Source organism: Astatotilapia calliptera, chromosome 14, assembly GCF_964374335.1.
Source record: "Astatotilapia calliptera chromosome 14, fAstCal68.1, whole genome shotgun sequence".
Lineage (NCBI taxonomy): Eukaryota > Metazoa > Chordata > Actinopteri > Cichliformes > Cichlidae > Astatotilapia > Astatotilapia calliptera.
In genome coordinates this window covers 33386465-33411203 of record NC_137435.1, presented here as the reverse complement: position 1 = coordinate 33411203, position 24739 = coordinate 33386465, and the positions used below count along the sequence as shown (strand labels likewise).

Below are 24739 nucleotides of genomic sequence, written 5' to 3'. Positions count from 1 at the left end.
GTTACTGGGATTTAGCTAGCTTCCACAGATTCAATAACATTAGCAAGTGGTGGAAGCCAGCAGGTGGATGAAGGAAAAGGGAGGCAAGAGGAGAGACCCGAAGTGGCCGCTGGTCCGAGAGTGTCAGGTGAACTAAACTTCAGGTAAGAAGTTAAAACCTGCAGTCCATCTGGGTCAGATATGAACCAAGTTTAGGTGGAGTTTATTTTCGTTATGCTGACTTTTTCGTAGTGCGTGCTAGCTAGCATGACGGAGTTTCTATACAGCTGGGTGGGTGCTGTGATGTTACTGATGTTGAACTTTATTTTGTTCACAAGGTTAATTATTAGAGTTGCCAACCGTCCAGTAAAAAACGGAATCGTCTCGTATTCAGAGAAAATATTACGCGTTTCTTATTGAGGTGAAAAGGAACAGTTTGTCCCGTAATTCAGCTACAATGAAAAAGACACAAAGCTGGAGTTATTCTGTGTCTTTGCTGCACAGCTGCCTCTTCTTCTTTCATCCTCTCCCTCTCCCTCTCCCGTTTCTACTTCAATCATGAAACTGATCAATGATCAGCTGATCGGCTTTTCTCTCTTGTTTATTTATCGCCCACTTTGTGCCAAAAAGAGGAAACCAGCGGATGTCGCGGTATATCTCTGTACAATGAAATACAGGAGGTTCCAACAGAATACACTCAAAAAAGTGAAATTTGGTGGTTATTGCATTTACAAGACTCTAACATGTAATTTGAACACAATGAATTTATGTTTCTAAGGTGAACGTAATAAAATCATATAAGATCTACATGAAATTTACCAACTTAGCGCCTCTTAAATTTATTCTTGTTGATATGACATGATAAAATCTAACAAGAGTGGTTAGCTGCCTTAAAGACTCGCGATATCACAAGATCACGTGAGATTCTAAACAACAAGAGGCAGGAAAGCACATGGTTTGCTTCGCGGTCATCTTGGAAAGGTAAGAGTGAATCTATCTTCATCCATCTTGATGAAAATACTTTTTGCACAAAGGTATCATTAGTTTGTCGATTCTTTTCAGTTCTATTTATTCACTTTTTTTTTTGTTTTTTTATTAAAATATCTGTTTGTTTATGCCATTCTAGCTAGCTAACACGTTAGTGCAAGAATATAGCACAATGTCATGCTAGCATGATAGCCTAATATGAAAGACTTAGCTACTCCAAATATAGATATTGTTTATAACTTAACCTCTGCACATAAGCTAGTTTGGCTCTACCACAGAGACTGTTGTGATAAATTTACATTTTACATGTGGGTTGTTGAAATTTGTAAGTTTGTAAGTTGCAACTGATGGACAGTGGTTTATTTAACAATTTATGTGTTTTTAGTACACTGAGGAGGAAAGACAAAACATGAACAGATATGTTTTCCTGTTTTTTAATTTTTTGAAATTAAATATTTTTCTACTTAATAAACTTGGAGACTTGCAGTTCCCTCCTGTAAAGATAATAAATGTTTAATCTTATCAGGTGGTGAAAGGTCTGGAGAGCTGGCAGGCCAGTTCATCAAATTCATAGTGAGCTAATATTTTTCTTAAAAATTATCACATTCCCATGTTAAAAATGTAATATATTCATTTGTAAGTGACATATAGTTTTGAGACCAAGAAAACATTGCATTCTGATTTTATGTACACATCATCTAAACTTTCTTGAATTGGGGGTATGGCATGATTAAATTAATACACAATTTACAAAACAATATTAAAATGACAGACTTGTCTAAAATGCATAAATACTATTTGAAAAGATTAAGACTGTAAAACAATAGCCTCTGTATTTCTCACAAATTCCTGGTAATTCAACTAATAGTTCTTTAATCCCACTGCTAGGTCGTTGAGATGGATTTCCCTATATATTTGTTTCCCCCCCTCTGTGTATAAAGACTGATGCTGTTGAAATCAGAAGAGAATACATCGCCAAAGGTCTTTGCATGTACCTGAATGAAGATCCTGAGAAGCTGGTGAAGGATTACCTGGTATGTTAACGTGCCTGTATCCTTAACTAAGGAGATGATCAAAGATAAGCTTGAACTACATACAAAAAGTTTCAGGGGATGGGGTTTTCCTATAAATTACCGGTGGCTGTAAAAAATACCTTTTAAAATAGGAAAAGTAAGAGCTTTAAGTTTCTCACTGGATACTACACACACACCATTCTTGAGTGTTTTATACTATCATTATTATAATATCATTATAATAACCTCATTCATACACACATTCATACAAGATTTTTATGTAACATTTACACTTCAATGGATGTATCAGGAGCAACTTGGGGTTCAGTATGTTACCCATTGATAGTTTTAGTATCAGATTAGAGAAGCCAGGGATTAAACCAGTAGACAACTTGCTCTACCTCCTGTGCCACAGTCACCCCTATCACAACTCAAGATTTTGAAAGACAGGACATTGTTGAGGTATTGAATGAACTTCTCTTGAGTCAGGAAAAATATCGGGCAGTCATTTTTGATTACATTTACATTATTATAAGGCTTGAATGAGTAAAGCTTTTAGGTATTTTACATTAATGTAAAACAGATATTTACTTTTAAAACTGTTTGCAATGGACATTAGTGAGAAATCATTATCTTTTTTTTGTTTGTTTTATTGTCACAGGAAGTTGATAAAAAGCATCGCCACTGCCATAGCAGAGACAGTCTTTGGAATCTGTGTCATTCGGTCAGAGGGTGCGGAGCCTGGCGATGACCCTCAGGATGTTGTGATTGTTCTAGAGGGGGTGGAAGTGATGGGTGAGTTGGGCAGTGTAGTTTTTGCAGTGACAATGTTGCTTGGTCTGGTCTATTCACTGAACCTGAGCTACCCTCTGGAACTCAGGTACACCTTTGAGGTCCTGCAGAAGATTCTTATGGAATTAGATGCACACAAACTATCCAACAGCACACAAAGTACAGGTTCTCAAAAGACTATTTTCTCGTTGAGAAATGTTTCCATTACAACAGCTACACCATGTATCTGGACCATGAACCTAAAATAATTGCAGATATTTTCTTTTTTGAAAGTGCATCTGTTGACCTTCAAAGTAGTTGTATTGGTCATCGGAAAATCACCTGATTCAGCCATTCATTGTTGTTAAAAAATTGTTTTAACAGGTTAACTTTCCACTTTGTCCACTACTTTTTTTTCTGTTATGTAACTTGTACTTGCATTTCATGTATTCTTTATACATTATGTGAAATTTGCTATAAATTCAATAAATTGGAGAAAACAAAAATATGTGTATGACAAATTTTTATTTACCTTTTAGATGTAATAGTGAAATGTATGTTAACCAGGCTCTAGACTTTGTTAAATGCTCCAAAAAATTACTCTTTAAATTAACTTAAAATAATCATGGAAAGAATTTCCACGTGATTAAATTGCTTTCTATTAGCATTAAAGACTTGTGTTGGAATAACTTAATTTGTATGAGTTGGTTCAACTCAATTAACTTAAGCTGGGACCAAATTTAGTAAATTAGTTGGAGAAAACCTACTGAATTGAGTAGGTTTAAGTTGGATCAATTCAATTGAGTTGAATTGATCCAACTTAAAGAACAAAACTCTTTAAGTTGGATCAACACTATTAAAATATATTGGATCAAAATGCAGTAAATACGTTGATTCATCAATCTTTAATTAAGTTGGTCCAACTTGAGTGCATTAAGTTGGAGTAACAGAATTGCATAATGCTAAAATAAAGCAATTTAATCACGTGGAAATTCTTTCCATGATTTTTTTATGTTCATTTAAAGAGTTATTTTTTTGAGTGTAGCTGTGACAAAGTATTATTCTGCTTATTCCACGGACATTATGAAGTGCTGTCAGTCTTCAATACTGATATGTTATTTTTTTCAGTTGCTATAGGAAACTGCAGGATTTGAGTAGGTAGCATCTAAATATTCCCCTGGTGAATCCAGCTTCTCAATGGTTTGCAGCTCTGCGTTGGGGAAAACAGATGCAATAAAGCTAGGTGAAGAGGAAAGTCAGAAAGGGTTTGAACAAATTGCCAGAGGTGGGATCTCACAACTGGATTTACTGAGTCAACTTGTTTTATTACTGCAGAGCAGAGTCACGAGGATATTTCGTGTGTAAACAAGTAGCAAAAAATAAGACACCCACAGACTAAAAACACTTAAAAGATTTAAAAGCCAAGGGGAGAAAAAGACATTTTTAATGTATTTTTAATTTCACAGACGCAAACTAAAACTAAACTATTTTAGCCGTATCTGTATGAGATTACTGCTGCTACCACTGACAGGTGCAGTAGGAGCTAAAAAAAACAAATAAAACAAACAAAAAAAAACCCCATAAATAAATAAATAAATAAATAAACCAAAGAGCAGGAGCGCACATCGTGCAAAGACATACATCTAAAGAATCACACGAAAAGCTCTCGCGCAATGTGACGTGCATGCACAGGCACAATAACACACAGCTCTGCACTAATGCTCAGCTGTCTTAAAAGCAGAGCGGGTTTAATAGGAAGCTATCTGGTCTCTATTGAGTTGTGTGCTCGCCTGCAGTGCGCTGAGCAGAACTCACACAGAGGGCCCAAGAGTTCCTCTCTTTGTGAATGTGAAAGGAAGACGAGAGGCAGAGGAAGCGGGGAAGACATGAAAACAACCATGTGAAGCTGGTTCATCAGTGCTAAAGTACAAACTCGCTGAGGTTTGGATCATGAAAAAGGAGCTTTTTATGTGTGTGTGCGCTCAAGTCAACAATCTTGTTTTTGCATCTTGCGTGTGAAACAAGGGATATGTTTCTGTATGATCACGATCTAAATATTTACTGGCATCAAATCGTAAAAGTAGTGTTGCTGTCACTGAGGAGTGGCGCACAGTCTACTGTTGTTACGTTTATGAAGCAAATGTGCAAGGTTAGGCTGCTAATCATGCTGAGCAAATTTGTTAAGTTTTGTATTTTTCGTACCATAAGACGCACTGTCGATGAATGGGTCTGTTTTCATAGACACCAGATTATAAGACGCATTAACCAAAACAAGAAAGTCAGATAAGTCAAACTTTACTCAACTCATTCTTCTTGCTTCCTCTACTTCCGTACCGCTCCGTAATTCTGTCGCAGCTGTACTATTCCCATGTTGTTGCAGTATATAAATGACTAACCTTGTATTGTGGATGGATTATTCTCCTGACTGAAGTTTGGTCGGTTTACAGCATCCTGCCATGCGATTGCATTTGTCCCTAACCATCATGAAAAACCCTCATGTTAACTTTTATCGAGTGGAAAAAAGCTAGCATTCATCCTCCAGCTTCCCTGTGTTTATGCTAACACAGCTGTGTTGCTAGCGATCATGCATCATTATATACCAGTTAGCCCAACTCCAGTAACCCTTCAAACATCACAGCTGTTTAGTTTTCTGTCTTCATTTATGTTGGAAGTGATAGCAGAGCTGCATGTTTAAATTTTTTCAGAAATCTCTCAGTCAGAACGTGCTATATCATGTTTAGGTGGAAACTAGCGAGCTAACTTCCTGCTAAGTTCTAACGCCGTTAAATTTAATAAATTCTGTTTTCATGGATACCTGGATGTCAAACTTAATTGTTACACCTGGTAAAGCAGCAACACTGAACATTTTATTAAAGATGAAAGAATTTAGACAATTTTTAACTCTTAGTGATGGTGCAGTGTTCGTTTGACTTTGGGACCTGAAGTGGACGGAGTTTTGGACCCAGATTACTACGAGTCCGCGAGGCTCCTGACTACGGTAGACTTAATGCTCCAACGATCCATCAAGCGGTGCGGCTTCGTAGCTTACCAAAGTCGTACTAAAACATTTTTTGACAGATTTTTGAGCGTCGTGTACAACATAAAATCAGTTAGAGGTCAGTAAGCACAACCAGAATTCATACATAAGGACACCAAATTATAAGGCGCACTGTCAATTTTTGAGAAAATTAAAAGATTTTAAGTGCACCTTATAGTGCGGAAAATACAGTAGATAAGGCGCACCGGATTATAAGGCACACTGAAAATATGAAAGATGGCGACATGTCTGGTCACACCACAACGTGCACCACCACAACCTTCTCTAGAGTTTATAGGAATGATCTGAAAAAGATGAGCAGGAGTTTTCTGGGCAAAAATGTCTTGTTGAAGCTAAAGGTCAGAGGAGAATACCCAGATAGATTTGAGCTGAAAGAAAGCCAACATCAGAAGAACCAGTCATTGTCACCTTCACCAAGAAGATCAAGTTTTTCGCAGTGTTTGGATGTGTGGTCACTCTTTCCGAGTGGCAGGTATGGGGTAGGTCTGTCTGCCATTATAGTTTGCATCCAAATATCATGTCACATTTGACCTCTGACCTCACTTTTACATGTCACATTGACCTTTTTTCCAAGTTGATCCCAAGCTGTGTTATATCTTTAAAGAAAGAATTGACAAGAGAAAGACAATAAGCTGCCCATTTAGTGATAACTATACTGCAGTATAATATTATTTATTAATAAAGTTATTCATGTCCATTTATTTACAAATCATTGCCTATCAAAGTCTGTCAAACTACTCTTATCTGATTTTTACTGCACTACAAACTTGTATGTATGTTTTAAAACAACAAAGAAAACAAGTTGAATACATACAAAATACTACACAATTCTCTTAAAAGTAAACACTGCCCAGAATTAACAGTACAGTGAGCTGCTGTTAAGGCTGAATTCTTACAAACACACGTGTAACCGCAGACTATTTTCATTGTCTTATTCCTTGTCTTCCCACTTGAATATTAAGAGATTTGTCAGCAGATATGGATATAATATTGATAGATAATCTCTCATAGTAGAACCACATATGAATATTCAGGCACTGAAATTGCTGTACACACACAAATACACATCATCCTGCCTGAAATAAAGGGTGTGAAAAGCAGGGAAAAAGACACGGTGGGGAAGGAAAGATGGATAGAGGTGCTAAAGAAAATGATGCATCATCACACTTTCACACTGTTCCCTGTCTCTTGAGGGTGTGGAAGAGTGAGTTTTCCTGTGCATGTGTGTATGCGTGTTGTGAGTAACTTGCATGCTTTTAAATGTGTATGGAGATGTGCAGATGTGTAGGCGAATGGTTATGTGAATACTGTGTGTGTGTGTGTGTGTGTGTGTGTGTGTGTGTGTGTGTGTGTGTGTGTGTGTGTGTGTGTTCGTGCGCACATGTAAAAATGCTGACTCCATGTTCAAGTATTGGAAGAGGTCATCATTACTCGTCCCAGCCATCAGTGAGAGAGCCAATTTACATATAAAAGAGCACTCTGGTCCTCTTTTCCTCCCTTTTCTTCCCTTTCCTTTTCCTCTCCACCTCAGTCCTCCTCCATCTCTCTCCACTTCATCTTTCTGATTTCTCTTGTTTCCTCGCTGTCGTTAGGTCTCTCTCTTTCCCCCAAAGGATTCATTTTAATGCTTTCATGCATGCTCTTTGTGTGCCATACAAGATACTTTTTGTTCTCAAGTGCATAGAGAGCTCTTACTTGTTTCACCAGAGTGCAAGACTTGCAGTTGAAAAATGTGCAGCTCACAAAATGTTGGAGGCTAAGAAAAAAGTAGAAAAACAAGGTCAAAATGCAAAAAACACACCAGTGACTGGAATGATTTTTCCTTTCTCAGTGTTCCATGATAGGAAGTTCATTCATTGCCTCACATTATCAATGTAAAGCCAGATATATTATTTTGGAGTGTACCAGAAGAAAACAAAATGATCTATGAAAATTGTTTTTGATGCTTTGTTTGGTCATGTCTAGGGATGGGTATTGATAAGATTTTAACGATTCAGATTCCATTTTCGATTCTGTTTAACGATTCGATTCCTTATCGATTCTCTTATCGATTCTTATTTTTAAAAAAAGAGAACACTAAGTTCGATTAGCTTAGAACTTTGTTTTATATCTTCTCTTTGAACAAGATAGAAATTTAGGAGTAACATGGCCTTACAAACCCAACAGTGAGATCTTAAGAGATCCACATCCTATGGCTCTTCAATGGGGTGTCACAGGGTCCCCAGGAAAAAAAATGTAAATGTAAAATAATAAAATAAATATTCTCCTGTAGCAATAACAAAGTGTAACATAAATTATTCTGTAGCAATTACACAAGAATATCCAGTAATGTCCCTGCCTACAATTAAACACATTCACTTACCAAAGTGAAATCGGGGGCATCTGCTGTGGCAAATGGGTGCAAGCCTTTGACCACAAACTCAGTCACTGCTCGGTGACATTCGTCTATCCTGGCCTACAAGGAGACGCTACCGGTAGACTGCAGTGAGAACTGCCAGCATCTGAGCCAGCCAGACTCTGTCTCTCTCATCACGGTCACCTAAATGCACAGTAATGGCAGGTTTTGTAATAAGGCAGATCGCGCTAACATAATATGCACTGTTAGTTGATTATTTACCTGCCATATTAACGGGAGAGGACGTGCAAACGTTACCGCTGCTGCTGGGTTGAGATTCACGAGTCCGGAGCGGAATTAAAAACACGACATTCATTTAAGGTTATCGCGTGTTTTGTGAGCAAATGCTTTTGCATATTCGTAGTGTTTCCTCCCTTAAATGAAGTATCTACTTTGCAAGTATTGCAAGTTGCCCTGTTGTCATCCGTTCTCGTAAAGTATGACCAAACTTTTGAGCATTTGAGCCGCTTAGGCGCCGTGTTTCCTGGCGGGTAAATGAAGCTCCACAACGTGGTGACGTCATTCGGGGCGACTGGAATCGATAAGGGAATTGTTTGGAAAAATGGCAAACAATTCCAAGGAATTGAAACAGTGGGAACCGGTTCTCAACAAGAACCGGTTTTCGATACACATCCCTAGTCATGTCTTCAAAATGATGGTTGCACTGAAAGACAGGTTTATCATTACCAGGGTGCTGCAACGCAAAGCTAATGTCAAGAAAGAAAATTATAATTACTTACTTACTAACCAACCAATGGGAATGCAGCAAAACCTGACACAGTCACTGAGTGGCATGACGCTTGCATCACACAACAAATTCAAACTGAAAAATTACTGTTAAAATGTGCAAATGAAATCTGTGATTCCAACATATAAATCTAATTAGGCTGTGGCAGCAGAAGCCTTGTTTGTGTGATTTGTTTTGCAGCTGTAATAATCAACTTGCCAATGTGATGTAGCTGGGAATAAAAAAGGATTCAACATAAAACTTTCTGTTATACACAAGTTTATTAGCTCGATGACCCACAGTGGCTGACATCCAGAAATCCTACCAATGCTTGGACAAAGTTGGAGTGAAAGACAGCACAGAGGCACTAATCACGGCAGCACAGGAACAAGCTCTGAGCACAAGATCCATAGAGGCTGGGGTCTACCACACCAGGCAAGACCCCAGGTGCAGGCTGTGTAAAGATGCCCCAGAGACAATCCAGCACATAACAGCAGGGTGCAAGATGGTAGCAGGCAAGGCATACATGGAACGCCATAACCAAGTATCTGCATAGTGTACAGATTGCTGGAGTTGTGCCAGCTCTGAATCCAGCAGGTTCTTCTGGTTCTTTGTGCATGCCCATTATGGATGAACCTCTGGTCTTCAGGGAAGACTGATGGGAGACTGGCATGCTAGATACAGTGGGGCAAAAAAGTATTTAGTCAGCCACCGATTGTGCAAGTTCCCCCACCTAAAATGATGACAGAGGTCAGTAATTTGCACCAGAGGTACACTTCAACTGTGAGAGGCAGAATGTGAAAAAAAAAAAATCCATGAATCCACATGGTAAGATTTGTAAAGAATTTATTCGTAAATTAGGGTGGAAAATAAGTATTTGGTCAATAACAAAAATACAACTCAATACTTTGTAACATAACCTTTGTTGGCAATAACAGAGGTCAAACGTTTACTATAGGTCTTTACCAGGTTTGCACACACAGTAGCTGGTATTTTGGCCCATTCCTCTATGCAGATCTTCTCGAGAGCAGTGATGTTTTGGGGCTGTCGCCGAGCAACACGGACTTTCAACTCCCGCCACAGATTTTCTATGGGGTTGAGGTCTGGAGACTGGCTAGGCCACTCCAGGACTTTCAAATGCTTCTTACGGAGCCACTCCTTTGTTGCCCGGGCGGTGTGTTTTGGATCATTGTCATGTTGGAAGACCCAGCCTCGTTTCATCGTCAAAGTTCTCACTGATGGAAGGAGGTTTTGGCTCAAAATCTCACGATACATGGCCCCATTCATTCTGTCCTTAACACGGATCAGTCGTCCTGTCCCCTTGGCAGAAAAACAGCCCCATAGCATGATGTTTCCACCCCCATGCTTCACAGTAGGTATGGTGTTCTTGGGATGCAACTCAGTATTCTTCTTCCTCCAAACACGACGAGTTGAGTTTATACCAAAAAGTTCTACTTTGGTTTCATCTGACCACATGACATTCTCCCAATCCTCTGCTGTATCATCCATGTGCTCTCTGGCAAACTTCAGACGGGCCTGGACATGCACTGGCTTCAGCAGCGGAACACGTCTGGCACTGCGGGATTTGATTCCCTGCCGTTGTAGTGTGTTACTGATGGTGACCTTTGTTACTTTGGTCCCAGCTCTCTGCAGGTCATTCACCAGGTCCCCCCGTGTGGTTCTGGGATCTTTGCTCACCGTTCTCATGATCATTTTGACCCCACGGGATGAGATCTCGCGTGGAGCCCCAGATCGAGGGAGATTATCAGTGGTCTTGTATGTCTTCCATTTTCTGATGATTGCTCCCACAGTTGATTTTTTCACACCAAGCTGCTTGCCTATTGTAGATTCACTCTTCCCAGTCTGGTGCAGGTCTACAATACTTTTCCTGGTGTCCTTCGAAAGCTCTTTGGTCTTGGCCATGGCGGAGTTTGGAGTCTGACTGTTTGAGGCTGTGGACAGGTGTCTTTTATACAGATGATGAGTTCAAACAGGTGCCATTCATACAGGTAACGAGTGGGGGACAGAAAAGCTTCTTACAGAAGACGTTACAGGTCTGTGAGAGCCAGAGATTTTCCTTGTTTGAGGTGACCAAATACTTATTTTCCACCCTTATTTACGAATAAATTCTTTACAAATCCTACCATGTGAATTCATGGATTTTTTTTTCACATTCTGTCTCTCACAGTTGAAGTGTACCTCTGGTGCAAATTAATGACCTCTGTCATCATTTTAAGTGGGGGAACTTGCACAATCGGTGGCTGACTAAATACTTTTTTGCCCCACTGTATGCTTTCACTGCTCTGGCACCAGTTATCATCTGTCATCTGTTGTTTTTGAACATGATTAATCTGCTAAATTTGTCATTACTAAGTGTCTGGTGCTGCAGATATGAGTGTGAAATTAAAGGTCTGCACTGTAAGAAACATATTTCTATTATAATAATCTTATAAAGCTTTTAATGGAATTTAATGAAATTACACCAGTTCTCATTCTGCAGAATTCTGTGGGAAAGCCTCCTAAAAGACTCCAATTTCATGTCTAGAGTAACTCTAATTCTTTTGCCCCCTCTGAGGATTGAGTGAAAATGACAATTTAATCCTGTGTGTTTAAAGTGAAGACACTAAAACTATTCAGTAAAAATCATCCAAAAGTTCCTTTTTGGACTCTACAAATTGTTCTCTTTATACCATCTTTGTTTTTGTCCTGCTCATCATATCAGAAGACTGAACAGAGTACTCAAGGCATCCCATGTCCTCTAACCCTCATGGGGGACCCCAAAGGAATCCAAGCCTGGCATACACTGTAATCCCTGCAGCATGTCTGCCCCAGGGTCATTTCTCCCTACAGTGAGATTTTCCCATTGTATTGCTCTTTAGTCACATCTAAAGCTTGTAGGTGCGGGAGAGGGTGAGAATGCAACATGGCTGTAGTGTGTAGCAAAATACATCTACATAACTGGAGCCCCCGCTAGACAAGACCCAAGGACTTAATGTTCCAAACCTTTTCCTTAGACACAGAGACATGTCTCCCTTATCCTTCCCCTGAACTCTTCTTCTGTTTTTCTCCCTCAGACATCCAGTCACTCCATTTTGTTTTATCCCCTTTCTCTCCCCTTTTCCAGCTTTGTCATCTTGACAGTAAGGTGGCAGGGATAGCTCAGTAGGTAGAGTGGTGGCCCCATGATCGGAAGGTCGGGGGTTCGATTCCCCTGAACAACTACCCTGAGGTACCCCTGAGCAAGGTACCGTCCCTACACACTGCTCCCCGGGCGCCCAGTGGCTGCCCACTGCTTCACTGAGTGAATGGGTTAAATGCAGAGAGGGATTTTCCCCACGGGGACCAATAAAGTACACTTTCTTTCTATAAAGGAAGCTCCGGTCTCTGCTGGCAGAGAGACTGGGACTGAGGAAATAAAAACACTGATATGTATTTATGTCAAGACTTTGTCCAACTAAATAATTTATGATTAAAGGAACATAAAGATTATCATGTATTGCAGTTGCAACCAAACACAGTTTAATTCATGGCAGTCAATATTTTAAATTTTCATTTCCCTTTTGGTATACTGTTATAATGTAGATCAAGTCAAAACTAATCATATCAAGTGATCACTGCAGAGTAAAAACTCAGGCTTCAGAATGGTTTCCAGCAATTTATATATTGTCATATTGTCACATATACTGGAGTTCCATCTGACTCTGTTTAGGAATAGTCTTTTTTACCTACATTTGTTAGACTTCCCTAAAGTAAAAAGCACACGTGGATAGTATTGTTTTTAAGACTTGCAACAGGTAAAGGTCAAGATACTTGTTTGCTCATGAAACTGAATCGAGGACGCTTCAACTAACAATGTGACCCTACATATTCTCCCGACTGTTGCATGTTTTTATATGTGCAACAGATGTTACCAGTAACAGGAAAATTAGGCTACTTTTGTATATGAAAGTATATTTTTTCTTTTTAGAACAAGATGTGACTTTTTATTATAAATTTATAGTTTTTGGTTGTTTTTTTTACAACTTCAACAATGGCAGTACTCACATCAGTAGTTTTTAAAAAAAGCTGCATTTATAACATTATTTTCATCCTACCACCGGCGTCTCTTAAGATACAAAAAAAGCAAAGCTATGGATTTTACCCGTACCATTATTCATTCATCGTTTCTAACTAAAGCCAGACAGAAGAATGAAAAGACTTTGGGTGAGATGATCCCTGCGACAATGCGCACAAATTTGTTATGATGTGATGCAATAAAAATGAAAAGTGGCAAAAGACAACAGCCTGAAAACAGTGATGTGCACAAACTGCTATGACTAGCAGGGGATCAGAGAAGAAAGGGAGCAATAATGAAAGAAACATGAACATGAGGGTTGAACCTCATGTTCATGAGAGGAATCATATGGGAACAGGGGAAAGGGGAAAAGCATCAAAACCCACAAAAGAAAAAAGTATGAGACACAGACATTAAGGACAGGGAGAAACGAGGAAACAATGAATTTAATATGGGGAAACTAGCTAATACAAGTGAGGGGATGAAAAGTGCTACAGCAGCAGTCACACAGCCTCAGTGTGAGATTAGAGAGGAAGCAAGAGAGGAGGTGGTAAAGGAAATGGGAAAAGGAAATGCAGAGTAATTTATTTTTCTTTTTCCTCTCTTTAATTCATCCTCTTCCTTCTTTTATCACAGATCAGTACTGTTGGCTCCCAAGACACACACACACACACACACACACGCACACACACGCGCACACACACGCACACACACGCGCACACACACGCGCACACACGCGCACACACACGCACACACACGCACACACACGCACACACACACACGCACACACACACTGAAGAGTTAGCCAGAAAATTCAGCTTCTTTCCTCAAAGAGAGAATTTGCCTGAAAGCCTCTGTTGCTCTCAGAAAACCCTCTGCCATGAGTTAGCAGGTTCAGTAGACAGTTACCACCACATTTACAGTAGTAACCTTTACCAGGAGGACCCTTGCAACTGCAACTATTTATTTATTTATTTTTTACCAGTTTTAGAGTAAATAAAACTATTTAACAAAGGATAGGAAGAGTTTATAGTTTTGGTTATTTCATAACGTTAATCATGTCCAGTTTGCTGATCTGGAGCATTCAGGTGTTTGTCAATACATATCCAAAGTCTTCCAACGAGTAGACATCCCAGCCAAATTTACCCCATAGTAAGACTGTCCAATAATCATGGAAATTGCAAAAAACCCAAGAGCTACATATCAGACTCTACAGGTCTCAGTTAGCACGTTATATGTTAAATTTCATGAGAGTACATTTTAGTTTGTAAGAGCTGCCAGAATAAAATCTCCTCTTTCCCGAAAGAACATGGCAGCATGGACTTCCTGAACAATGTCCCCTTGGACAGATGAGACCAAAGTGGAGATGTTTGGCTGGACTGCACAGCACCGGATTTGGCAAAAACAAAGCACATCAGGGCAACAACCTCCATAGAGTCCACCATAAATTCTTCTGTGTATCAAAGTATTCCAGCGTCAAATGTCTAATAGGTAAAGCGTTACTGAAACATAGTGATAAAACAAGACAATGATCCCAAATCTACAACTGAAAAAGGAAAGAATCAAGGTGTTGTAATAGCCCACTAAAAGTCTAGACCTAAACCAGACTACTTTCGAGCACCCGTAAGAGAGCTGTGCACAAATGAATTCCCAGGCCTTCAACAAACTGAAGCAATGTTGTGAAGGAGAGCGGGCCTGAATTCCTCCACAACCAAGTGAGACACTGATAAAGTCATATTGAAAAAAGTTACTTCAAGTTATCACTGCTAAGACTGATCTACAAGCTACTGAATTATGGTGGATACACAGTCACGTGAAAACTAAGCAATAACACACCACAATTCAAACTACTTCATGACTGCAAATTAAGTGCATATTTGAACATTTTTCATTCATTAATAAATGTGTATTTATGTCACAGTGACATTTATATATTCTGACAAAAATGAGGAACAATTGTTGCCTAATGTGTGTGAAAAAAATCACAACATCAATCTCTGCACACTTAATGTCTCGACGTCTTAATCCTCTTGAAAGCTGCTACATACAGGCATCTATTAAGACCGAGTTTTCATCTTTTTCCGATGCAACCCTTTTTTACAGACAATCTGCCAAACCAGAGCCTCTTATCATAATCATCATCAGATCTTTGTTTTTTTTCTCCATTAGATAAATGTCATTTTATCCAACAGGTCTACCTCACCTTTTATGGAATTGGTCAATTCTATTCATTTTAAGGAAGACAAACTGCGAACATTACTCCAATCCTCATTACAAAAACCATTAAAACTGAGTAGTATTGACGTATGGTGCATGCATTTTTAATAACTAGTCACATCTCTTACACTGCATGCTAAAAAGATATAAAATTCACAATTATCTCGCCTCACGCTACAGTTTTATGGCCAGGACCATCAGTACATTGTATGTCAATGACTTTTTCTTCACTTATATCTTCTGCTGAAATGGAGACATCAAACAATCTCAGTAAGGGATATTTTTAGTTCATAGATTCATAACTATATTTCTGTAAAACCTGCATGTTGTCTGCTTGTTAAACAGTTGAATAATTTGTGTAAAAACTAGAGTGATATGATAAAAGGTTACTGTTCAATTCAAAGTTGAATAAGAAATGCCACCTCTTTCAAAATAAGTGTGTGCTCATGTTATAATGGTGCCATCCATGACTCTCATTAGGAAGAAAATGATTGCGACATGTAAACTTTAAAAACATAAACATCTATGCTATATTGCTCTAATTATTCCAGTGTGGAAAGCAGACATGGAGTCCAAGTACACACTAATTGCCTCTGGGGTTAGTTGGAGTTTGGGGCTGTAGGTGGTTATGAAAGAAAGACAAAAAGAAAAAAATGAAACTGCGCAGTGAGCATATTGCACATTCACAAACATGGACACACAAATATTTAAGGCTCAAAAAGCTCAAAAGACAACGGAAAGACATGCATATGCAGATTTTTGTTTTGAGCAGTGCGACATCTGCCAGTCAAGGCCTGTGCTTGTTGCTGGTTGTGCAGTTGTGTGCTTGTGACTACAATCTCTGCTGTGGAGTGCATAGATGACAGAATTGGTTTTGGAAGCTGTTTTTCCTGTTGTTAGTGATGATAGCACACATTTCATTCCTTGCAAAGCTAACATTCACTTTAGCCTCAGCTACACTATTTATTTATTCACAAATGATAGCACAACTCAATTTTATTTACATAGCACCAAATCACAACAATAGTTGTATCAAAGTGCTTTAAATTGTAACGTAAAGACTTCACAACAATAAAGAGAAAACTCCAACAATCAGAACACCCCCTATGAGCAAGTACTTGCCGACAGTGGGAAGGAAAAACTCCCTTTTAACAGGAAGAAAACTTGAAAGTATCTTGAAAGTAGAGATAGTGTCTGTCTCCTGATTCCAAACTGGGAGCTGGTTCCACAAAAAATGGGCCTGAAAGCTAAAGGCTCTGCCTCCCATTCTACTTTTAAATACTCTAGGAACCACAAGTAAACCAGCAGTCTGAGAGCTCCCAAAAGTGCTCTATTGGGGTGATCCAGTACTATGAAGCTTGATGGGCCTCATAATTTAAGACCTTGTATGCAGTGGCGGTCCTAGCCTGTTTGGCGAACACTCCCTCTGCCCCCCACACACAAAAAACATATTAAGGATTGCACATTAACATAAAACTTGTCAGAACCATACTGAAATTCACCAGAGAAACACACACACACACACACACACACACACACACACACACACACACACACACACACACACGAAGAGAGAGAGAGTATGCATAGTATGCAAACGGCTACCAACAGCCATCATAATTCATAATTCGTCATACAATGAGAACAGGACAAATCAATTTACAACGACTAATTAATATTAAAATCTGTAACATAATATATTCTTTGGAGTTCAGTCTGTTACTGTTACTATTTTTACCATTTCTTCTTGGAGCAACTGTAACCACATAATTTCCATAAGTAACATACGTATTCTGATTCTGATTGTTTCAGGATACATGACCTGCCATTATCCAATGACACATCTGCTTACCTGTATCTTTTTCTCGTTTCTCCTCTTCTTCTTTTCTAATTTTTATAAACTGAGCACCTGGCTTTGAACTTTTCTTGTCCATCTTCCATTGGTTTCAATTTTGCACTCCAGTATGAACACAAATCCCCCAACTCGAGGATCAGGATCACCACAATATAACCTAACAGACCTGCACCTTAGTTCACAGATTCACTTTGTCTACGGTTTATTTCTGGGATTTCACACAACCCAGGATTCAAATCATGCATAGATAATGGGCTTGGATTTACAACATTATGATTGAAATGTGCTCTATTTGGAAGCAGCTGGCCCCCCTCCCCTTTCGACAGGTTGTGTGTGAGACTTTAAATCATCAAACTGTAAATTGTAAATTTTAAATTGTTATTGATCCCTTTACCCCGAGTCCTAAAGTGTATATTTATTTTCTTACTCTTCTTATATATGTTGTTTGTTTACTTGCACTGCTGTAACTGGAGCCTCGTTCTCTCATCTCACTATATACCGGACTGTATCGGAGATGACAATAAAGTTTACTTTGACTTCAGCACCGAGCAGGCGCACCGAGGGCTCTCGCGCTCACTTTTCGCATATAGAATTTCGAAAAATTCGGGGCAAATTATAAGTCTGTATCATTATGTCTGGTGTTATCATGTTTGTTGGTTTATTTTTATTTATTTTTATTTTGCGAGTTGGTTATTAGATGCTGCTCCAGCCAGCCAGAGAATCCCCCGCCGCCCCGTCCTCTCCTCCCTGTGCCGCAAGCAGCGGGCGCACCTCGCAAACGGAGGGCGCCCTTACTCCCAGTAAATGGGCGATAGAAAACCGATCGGTGCCTATGCCATTCCCAATATGTGCTGGCTGATGTCGGGGCAGCATGAGTACGAGCAATTTTTTTTTTTTGCCGATGCCTGTGATGCCGCTCCCCACCACGATGCCACCCCGGGCAACCGCCCGTGTCGCCCGTATCAAAAACCGCTACTGCTTGTATGTGAGGAGCAGGATTTTCAAATTCAAGTCGGGAGACATAAGGTCTTTCTTTCTAGTCAATGTCAGTACTCAAGCTAACTCTCACACATGATGAATAGGTGCATACACTTTCTCAACATCACCATGTTAGCGTTGCCATTGTAAGTACACTGCCCTACAAGTTTATCAGTATTGAGCTGCAAGTTTTGTCATAGTTCCATGATCCACGACAAATAATACGACAGACGTAGGAATTTATAAACCAAAAAAAGCATGATTAATTTTAGGATAAGTGTTAGTCAGTGTTATCAGTGTGTCAGCAGTTAGATAAGTGTTTCCATGTTAGGCATATGGTGAGATGTAGTAGAACCTAAAATAATCAGGCTGAGGCCAAACAAATAAATGACATGGGTAAAGCGAGGAAGATTGCAAACACTGAGACAGGCGGCTCTTTAAATGCTCCAGGGAGACTTGCCAGGTCTTCCCAGTAGCACTGCCTACCAGGAGCCTGTAAGACAACTAAGGAGGAGGAAAATAGGCAAAACACACACATTTAAATTTTGCTTACATTTTTCAATTAAATCACATTATATGGTACAAATTTCCTTTTCATGCTTATCCATAATGTGCTGATCAATATATACTGTGTCTTTTGTAACACCAAACTGTAGATTAATAAGCAATGATGTCATACACTACAGTTACAAATAACTTCAAGAATCCTTTGTGAAACTTTGAAGAGTGTACCTCCGTAAAGTCAATTTAGTTGTGTTGGTGACTGTCTCTGTGTTTGACCACCATCCAAGGACACAAACACTGAGAAAACAAACAGTCTCAGAAAACAAAAAAACTCAAAGTGCTCGGTCTCTAGTCTGGGGCCTCCTGGCTTTAAGACTGACCACATAAAGCTTTCTGTCAATGTGCCTGTTATTGTGTTAGAGACAAACTGTATCACACCAAATAAAGCTGATAGCCAACCCTTCGAATTTAGAGAAGAGGCTCAACAGCCGCTCCATCCATTATTAGTTTTTCGTGTATGTCTTTGTGTGTGTGTGTGTGTGTGTATTCACATGTTTGTCTTTGTATGTGGGCAGAGGGAGAAGGGAGATTAATAGACAAGATATGAGATGGACTATTATACTTTGAGAAGTTTTAAATAGCTTTTCACTGGTGGAGGGAAAAAAGCAGAGGCGGTGTAGTCTCCGGCTATAGAACAGTGTGCTAAAAAAAACGATGAAGAAGTGATGCACCGGTGAGATAGTTACAGAGCATATTGGAATTGAGAGGGACAGACATCGGCATCCTTCCAAGAACCTGCAACAAATGAAACATAATGTTCACCAGGAAGAGATGCAGGTACAGGACAGATTCGTGGGCTCTGATCAGAGCACTGATTGCAGGTTTACATGCTGAGGGAACTAGATGGCACTCTGAACCATGATCCATGTCCAGTTAATTTGCCTGTGTATCTTCATCCATTAAGATCTGGAAAAGGTTACTTTGGACACAGATGTTTGATGTGTAAAACACCAGATGACTCTTGCTGTTTTTTCATATTTAAACCAAGTGGCAACTTTCAGAGCTGAAACAATTAAGCCTGAAGTGCAAAAAAGTATTCTTAAAAATCATCGCCTGGCACACTCATCCATACTTTACTATAGTCAGGTGCTTGGCTAGCTTAATTGACAGGTTTCAGAAGTCCGCTAGATCTCACCTATAATTATTACTCTCAATAAATAATATGATCTGCTGCGTGAAAAAGTTTTTGCTTCAGTTTTGATGCATGAAATTCTAGTATCTTATTAGGCTGTCAGATATGCATGTCTCTTTGTTATTAACCAATTAATTAAACAAAAACAGGACAGTAGGTCAAGGTAACTTTATTTATACCCATAGGCAAGGTAAATTTGAAGTAGGTAAAACACTGAAGCTTTAACAATAAAAAAGTCCATCAGCATCAGACGCAACTACCTCCATGATTTTTGTCTTTTTTTTTTGGGGGGGGGGGGGGGGGGGTATGATTTAGATCTTTTTCAGCCAGCAGGAGTTCGTAGAAACAGGTTTTGACAAAGAGTCTCATTTGAAGTTGATATGGGTAAATCTCTAGGACATCTTTGTTGTTACATACTAATATAATGATTTATATGGAGACATGTTTTCGTCTGCTGGATTGCCAAAAGCCAAATAACCACTCTCTTTTAGACCTGCCTTTGGCTGATTACAAACCTTATGATCTACTAATTGGTGGACAGCTGAAAACAGCTGTATGATGTGGCTGAAAATACTACACACACCTCTGTAAATGTGAGTCTGTGTGTGTGTGTGTGTGTGTGCGCGCACAGGCAGTACCCTTCAGTAAAGAAGTTTCCAAGAACAACTGAAGACCTGAGATTGGTAGAGACACACAACTGAGCCCTGCTGTCCAGAGCCAGAGACCATGGCTAACTTGAACAGACAGATTACAGTTTTTTAACTGCAAGAAAGCAAATTTTGTGTGTGTCTGTGTGTCTGTGTGTGTATGTGTACAAGCGCACCTTTGACATTCCTGCAGTAGCCTGTGTTTAATACAACAACCACTAGGCCTATTAAATATCCCCTGATCTATGGCCGTGGCATTTACTTTTCTCTCCATCCTTTGCTTTTTTCCCTGCTGACAAACAACTCTCATAGCGACAAGTGCCCTTTCATGAAGGAACAGTGTCTCTGTGTAGATTTGTGTGTGTGATCTTTTCACCATAATTTCGGAGTTCAAATCTTAACTTGAAAAAATGCTCACACAAAAGCAGAGTGTAAAGACAGCATTATCACAGAGAACGTAAAGGTTACCTTGTATGTCCATAACAGCTCAAAGTGCTCTGTGTGTGGCTGCGTGACTGTAAGCGTGCCAGGCAAAGGCACTGAACTTGTGCACACACCCACCAAAACCTAAAGACCGATCAGTTCCTGATTGGCAAAGTGAATAAAAAACAGACCATTTTATTAATATGTAATTTTCAGCTGGATTAGATTTTGTCCGGGGTAGTCTAAGGTTTAGCAGTAGGTTACTTTGTTTCAACTAAACATCTACCCAATGGCAGCTGCCCTCCCTGATGGCAGTGGTCTCTCCCAGAAGGGAAAAAATAAAATAAAAAAAATACACAGGCACAGCATGAGCACTACAATAAAAGAGCACACTATGATAATTTGGCCTTCAAACTGTCCCAGTCTCAGTTCATCAGCATCCATCCATCCAATGCATGAAGCAAGCCTCGTCTAGAATTAAGTACTTCAGTACCGACAGCAGCCAAAGGATCAACTGTAAATGTTGTCACTGATGGTTCAGAGCTGTGCTGGCAGCAGGAGGTGTATACAACATTAAGCTTGGGCTTTTAATTTTGTTATTAGTTATGTATATATGTGAATATGTGAGTCTATGAATGTGTATTTATATCATAATGACCAATTTTTTCTTATGTGTGACCTATTGTGTTGTGGCATCTTGATAGTTCAACTGTACATTGTGAAATACGAAATATTCAAAGTGCCATCGTGATTACTTCTAAATTAAACCTTTACCATTAAAACACAACAAAGTGAGCAATTGTTTTAAAATACATTTTAATATAATATATTTATGTAATAATTTGAATTGTAAAATAAAGGGTGACATTTTTTACACTTTTCTTTCCCTCATTCTTTGGTTTTTGATTCCCGTGAATCTTAAAATTAAGCCTCCTACTCTGGTGGAGTTTGAATTGATCCATGTTAAGAAATTATTTATACTAAATAGTACTAATGTTAAATTTGATTGCTTCCCCCTTTTCACATCTTAATTTTTCCACCTTGCTTGGGAAACTGTGGAGACAAAAACGACTGTTGAATATTTTATTTTCTATATTTAATTTAAAAGTGTACAACGACAAATGTTGAAACTGAGAAATTGCCTTGTGTTTTTGAAAAAATAAATGCTCCTCTTGAATTTCACGCCAGGACTATGTTTCAAAAAGGCTTGGAGAGGGGCATTATTACCACTGTGTTGCATCACCTGTTCTTTTAACACCACTGTATAAATGTTTGGAAACCGAGGTGAACAATTGTAGTTCTGAAAGCAAGATGTTTCCCCATCCTTACTCGATATACTGCAGAGTTTTAACAGTTCGACCCTTCTGGGTCTATTTTTTGCCAAATGTGTGTGTGATAGCTCGCGCCTGCAGGGAGGCCAGTTTATTACCTGGTCTCTTTTACTAGAGTAAGAGTGATGTTTTAATACCTGCTGGTTTGGCGTTGTCTTATTGAAATAAGCAGGAGCTTACCAGAAAAAGCTGCCGTCTAGGTGTTAGAATATAGTCCAAAACCTTTATATGTCATGCAGATATGAAGTTATATATGCCAAGAGTACTAATGCAATGCTGTGCATGCATGGATCCTAGCTTCTGAACTGTGCACCGATGGTGAGCCAGTGATTTCCTCTATGGTTTTCTTTTTCTCAGACAACACCAAAAAGCAGCTGAAATTTCGATTTATCACGCTTATCTAAACTCCTCTCCCTCAAACAGTTGTGGCAGATGGCTGCGCCTCCCTGATCCTGGTTTTTTGGAGGTTTCTTCCTGTAAAAAGGGGTTTTCCCTTCTAACTGTCACCAAGTGCTTGCTCATAGGGGGTTGTTAGATTGTTGGGATTTTCTGTATTTACCTCACAATACAAAGTGCCTTGATGCAGATGTTGTTGTGTTAGAAAAACAATTTAACTGAATCATGTCAATTATTACTGCAGTGGCCTCTGAAGACCAGAAGATGATCTCTTCAGCATGGATTTTGGATCTTGTACAAAAGTTATCTTAATTTTCAACTCTTCCTCTTCTTTGCTCTTAAACATTTAATATTGATGTTTCTTATATTCATATTTCAAACAGTGTCCTAGTGTTGTTGGAAACAGAATTATAAGATTTTTTTTTTCTGTGAAATTCCTGAGTCACATCAGAAACATAAACACTTGTCCAGAAGCTTTAAAAAAACATACAAGTTGGAGGACTGAAACAAGATTGAATATGAGCCAAGCAACTTAGCAGTTTCGTCAGGGTTCAGTGGCTGCCACTGAGCTGCTGCCAGGGTCCTCATTTACTGCTGTTTATCACCAGCCTGCTATCTTTGCGTTCTGTGGGATAAATGGCTGGATGCCAAAGAGCACATGAATCACCTTGTTAATGACAGAACAACACAGATTGCGCATGGTTACATGTGAAGCTGAAAACAGCATGTGGCCATCTTTCATCACGTGCTGCCGCCCTCTCTGACAAGCGTAAATTGCATCTAAAGTTATCTTAAGCACTGTTTGTGTTGTTGTGGCAGCACTCAGACGCTTGCCTTTGCATTACTCTGGGCCTTGTTAAAGCTGCCAAGACCATCTTCTGATGCGCTAGGAGCGGTATAGGTTGAGTCACAGTGCTTTTAGTAAAGTGTTGTTGATCACACCAGCTACGCTTGACAGGCCAATTCCTCAGGGAGGGAAAGAGAGACAGAAAGAGGCTTAGAAAAGGAAAGTGAGAGAGAAGAATATAGAAACATACTGTAGGTAAAGAAAGATGAGAAATGTAGACATTATGATAAGCACAAATGGAGAAAAATGAAGCATGCTGACTTAAGCAACGCATTTAGAGGTAAGTAGGAACACACACTATGAGTAATCACTTACAAATAAGCACATCTGTGAACATCAATAGAATGAAGCCACACACAGACTGCACAGACTATAATCACACACAAACAACCGCATCTGTGTTTCTGGGTGTATAAACACCGCACAGTCAGACCTGCCTGAAATCTGTGCACACAAACACAGACAGGCAGATATAACAAGGACCAACCTTGCCAGCCAGGTTTGCAGACCGGCTTGACGTCAATGCGGACAGGAACGCTGTGCAAGGCTCTCTTCTGGCCGCAGTCCCAGGCTGTCACCTGGATCTCGTACTGCTGCTGGCGATCATAGCTCAGTTTCTCCGTGTTCCGGATGTTACCTGGTAGGGAAGAAAAGGTCGAGGTCAAATTAATCCAAAATAGCTTTTTAAAGCAACTCATTATAGCGTATTGTTGAGTAAATCCAGCTTCCCTATTGTGTCTCATAATGAACACATTTTGTGTTTAGTGGTTTGCCAAAATTAAATGTTTTAAGAATAATAAAAAAAATAAAATAACCATCATTCAGTTAGTAAACTATTGTCTGGTTTGTGTGGCAGTGATGAAGTTAGAAAGTTGCAATCGCTGTGTCCAATTTTCTACAAAAGAACTCATCCTGTGCAGTTAGATTCTCTGTTAAATTGTTCAATTTAATTTACACTTCCCAACCAGCAAAACACCTGAAATTGATTTAGGCAATTAGGGAAAATATAAGGCAGCTGTAGATTTGATCCATTTGGGTGGATCAAATGGTTTATGGCCTGGACAATAAACGCACATTTATCTTAATTTCACATTAGACAAAAAAGGCAGCTGTAAATGAAATTAACTGTGGTTGAATCACATTTCTCTTCTCATGGGCCAGAAACATTTTGAGACTAAACATAGCTCCCATTGGCTGAGTTGGTAGAAAAATGGAAGACATCCAGAATTTTTGGTTTGAGGAACAGCTATAATTAAAAATCAAAAGCATGCTAACACAGCAGGAAAATATTTAATGGTACATGCACACAGGGCCGAGTAGGGTTGTTTTCCATGCATGCTCTGGATTAGTCATGACTCTTGAGTA

The 24739-nt window shown here is 39.3% G+C and overlaps 1 protein-coding gene across 2 annotated transcripts in view; it reads right to left on the bottom strand.

Annotated features, from left to right (window-relative positions):
* LOC113035750 (calsyntenin-2) overlaps positions 1 to 24739 on the bottom strand; it is a 356909-nt gene that overhangs the window by 98995 nt on the left and 233175 nt on the right. For both annotated transcript variants that reach the window (XM_026191409.2, XM_080288631.1), the window contains one exon: positions 23862 to 24011. In XM_026191409.2, the coding sequence (XP_026047194.1) occupies positions 23862 to 24011 (150 nt within the window). The remainder of the gene's footprint in view (positions 1 to 23861; positions 24012 to 24739) is intronic.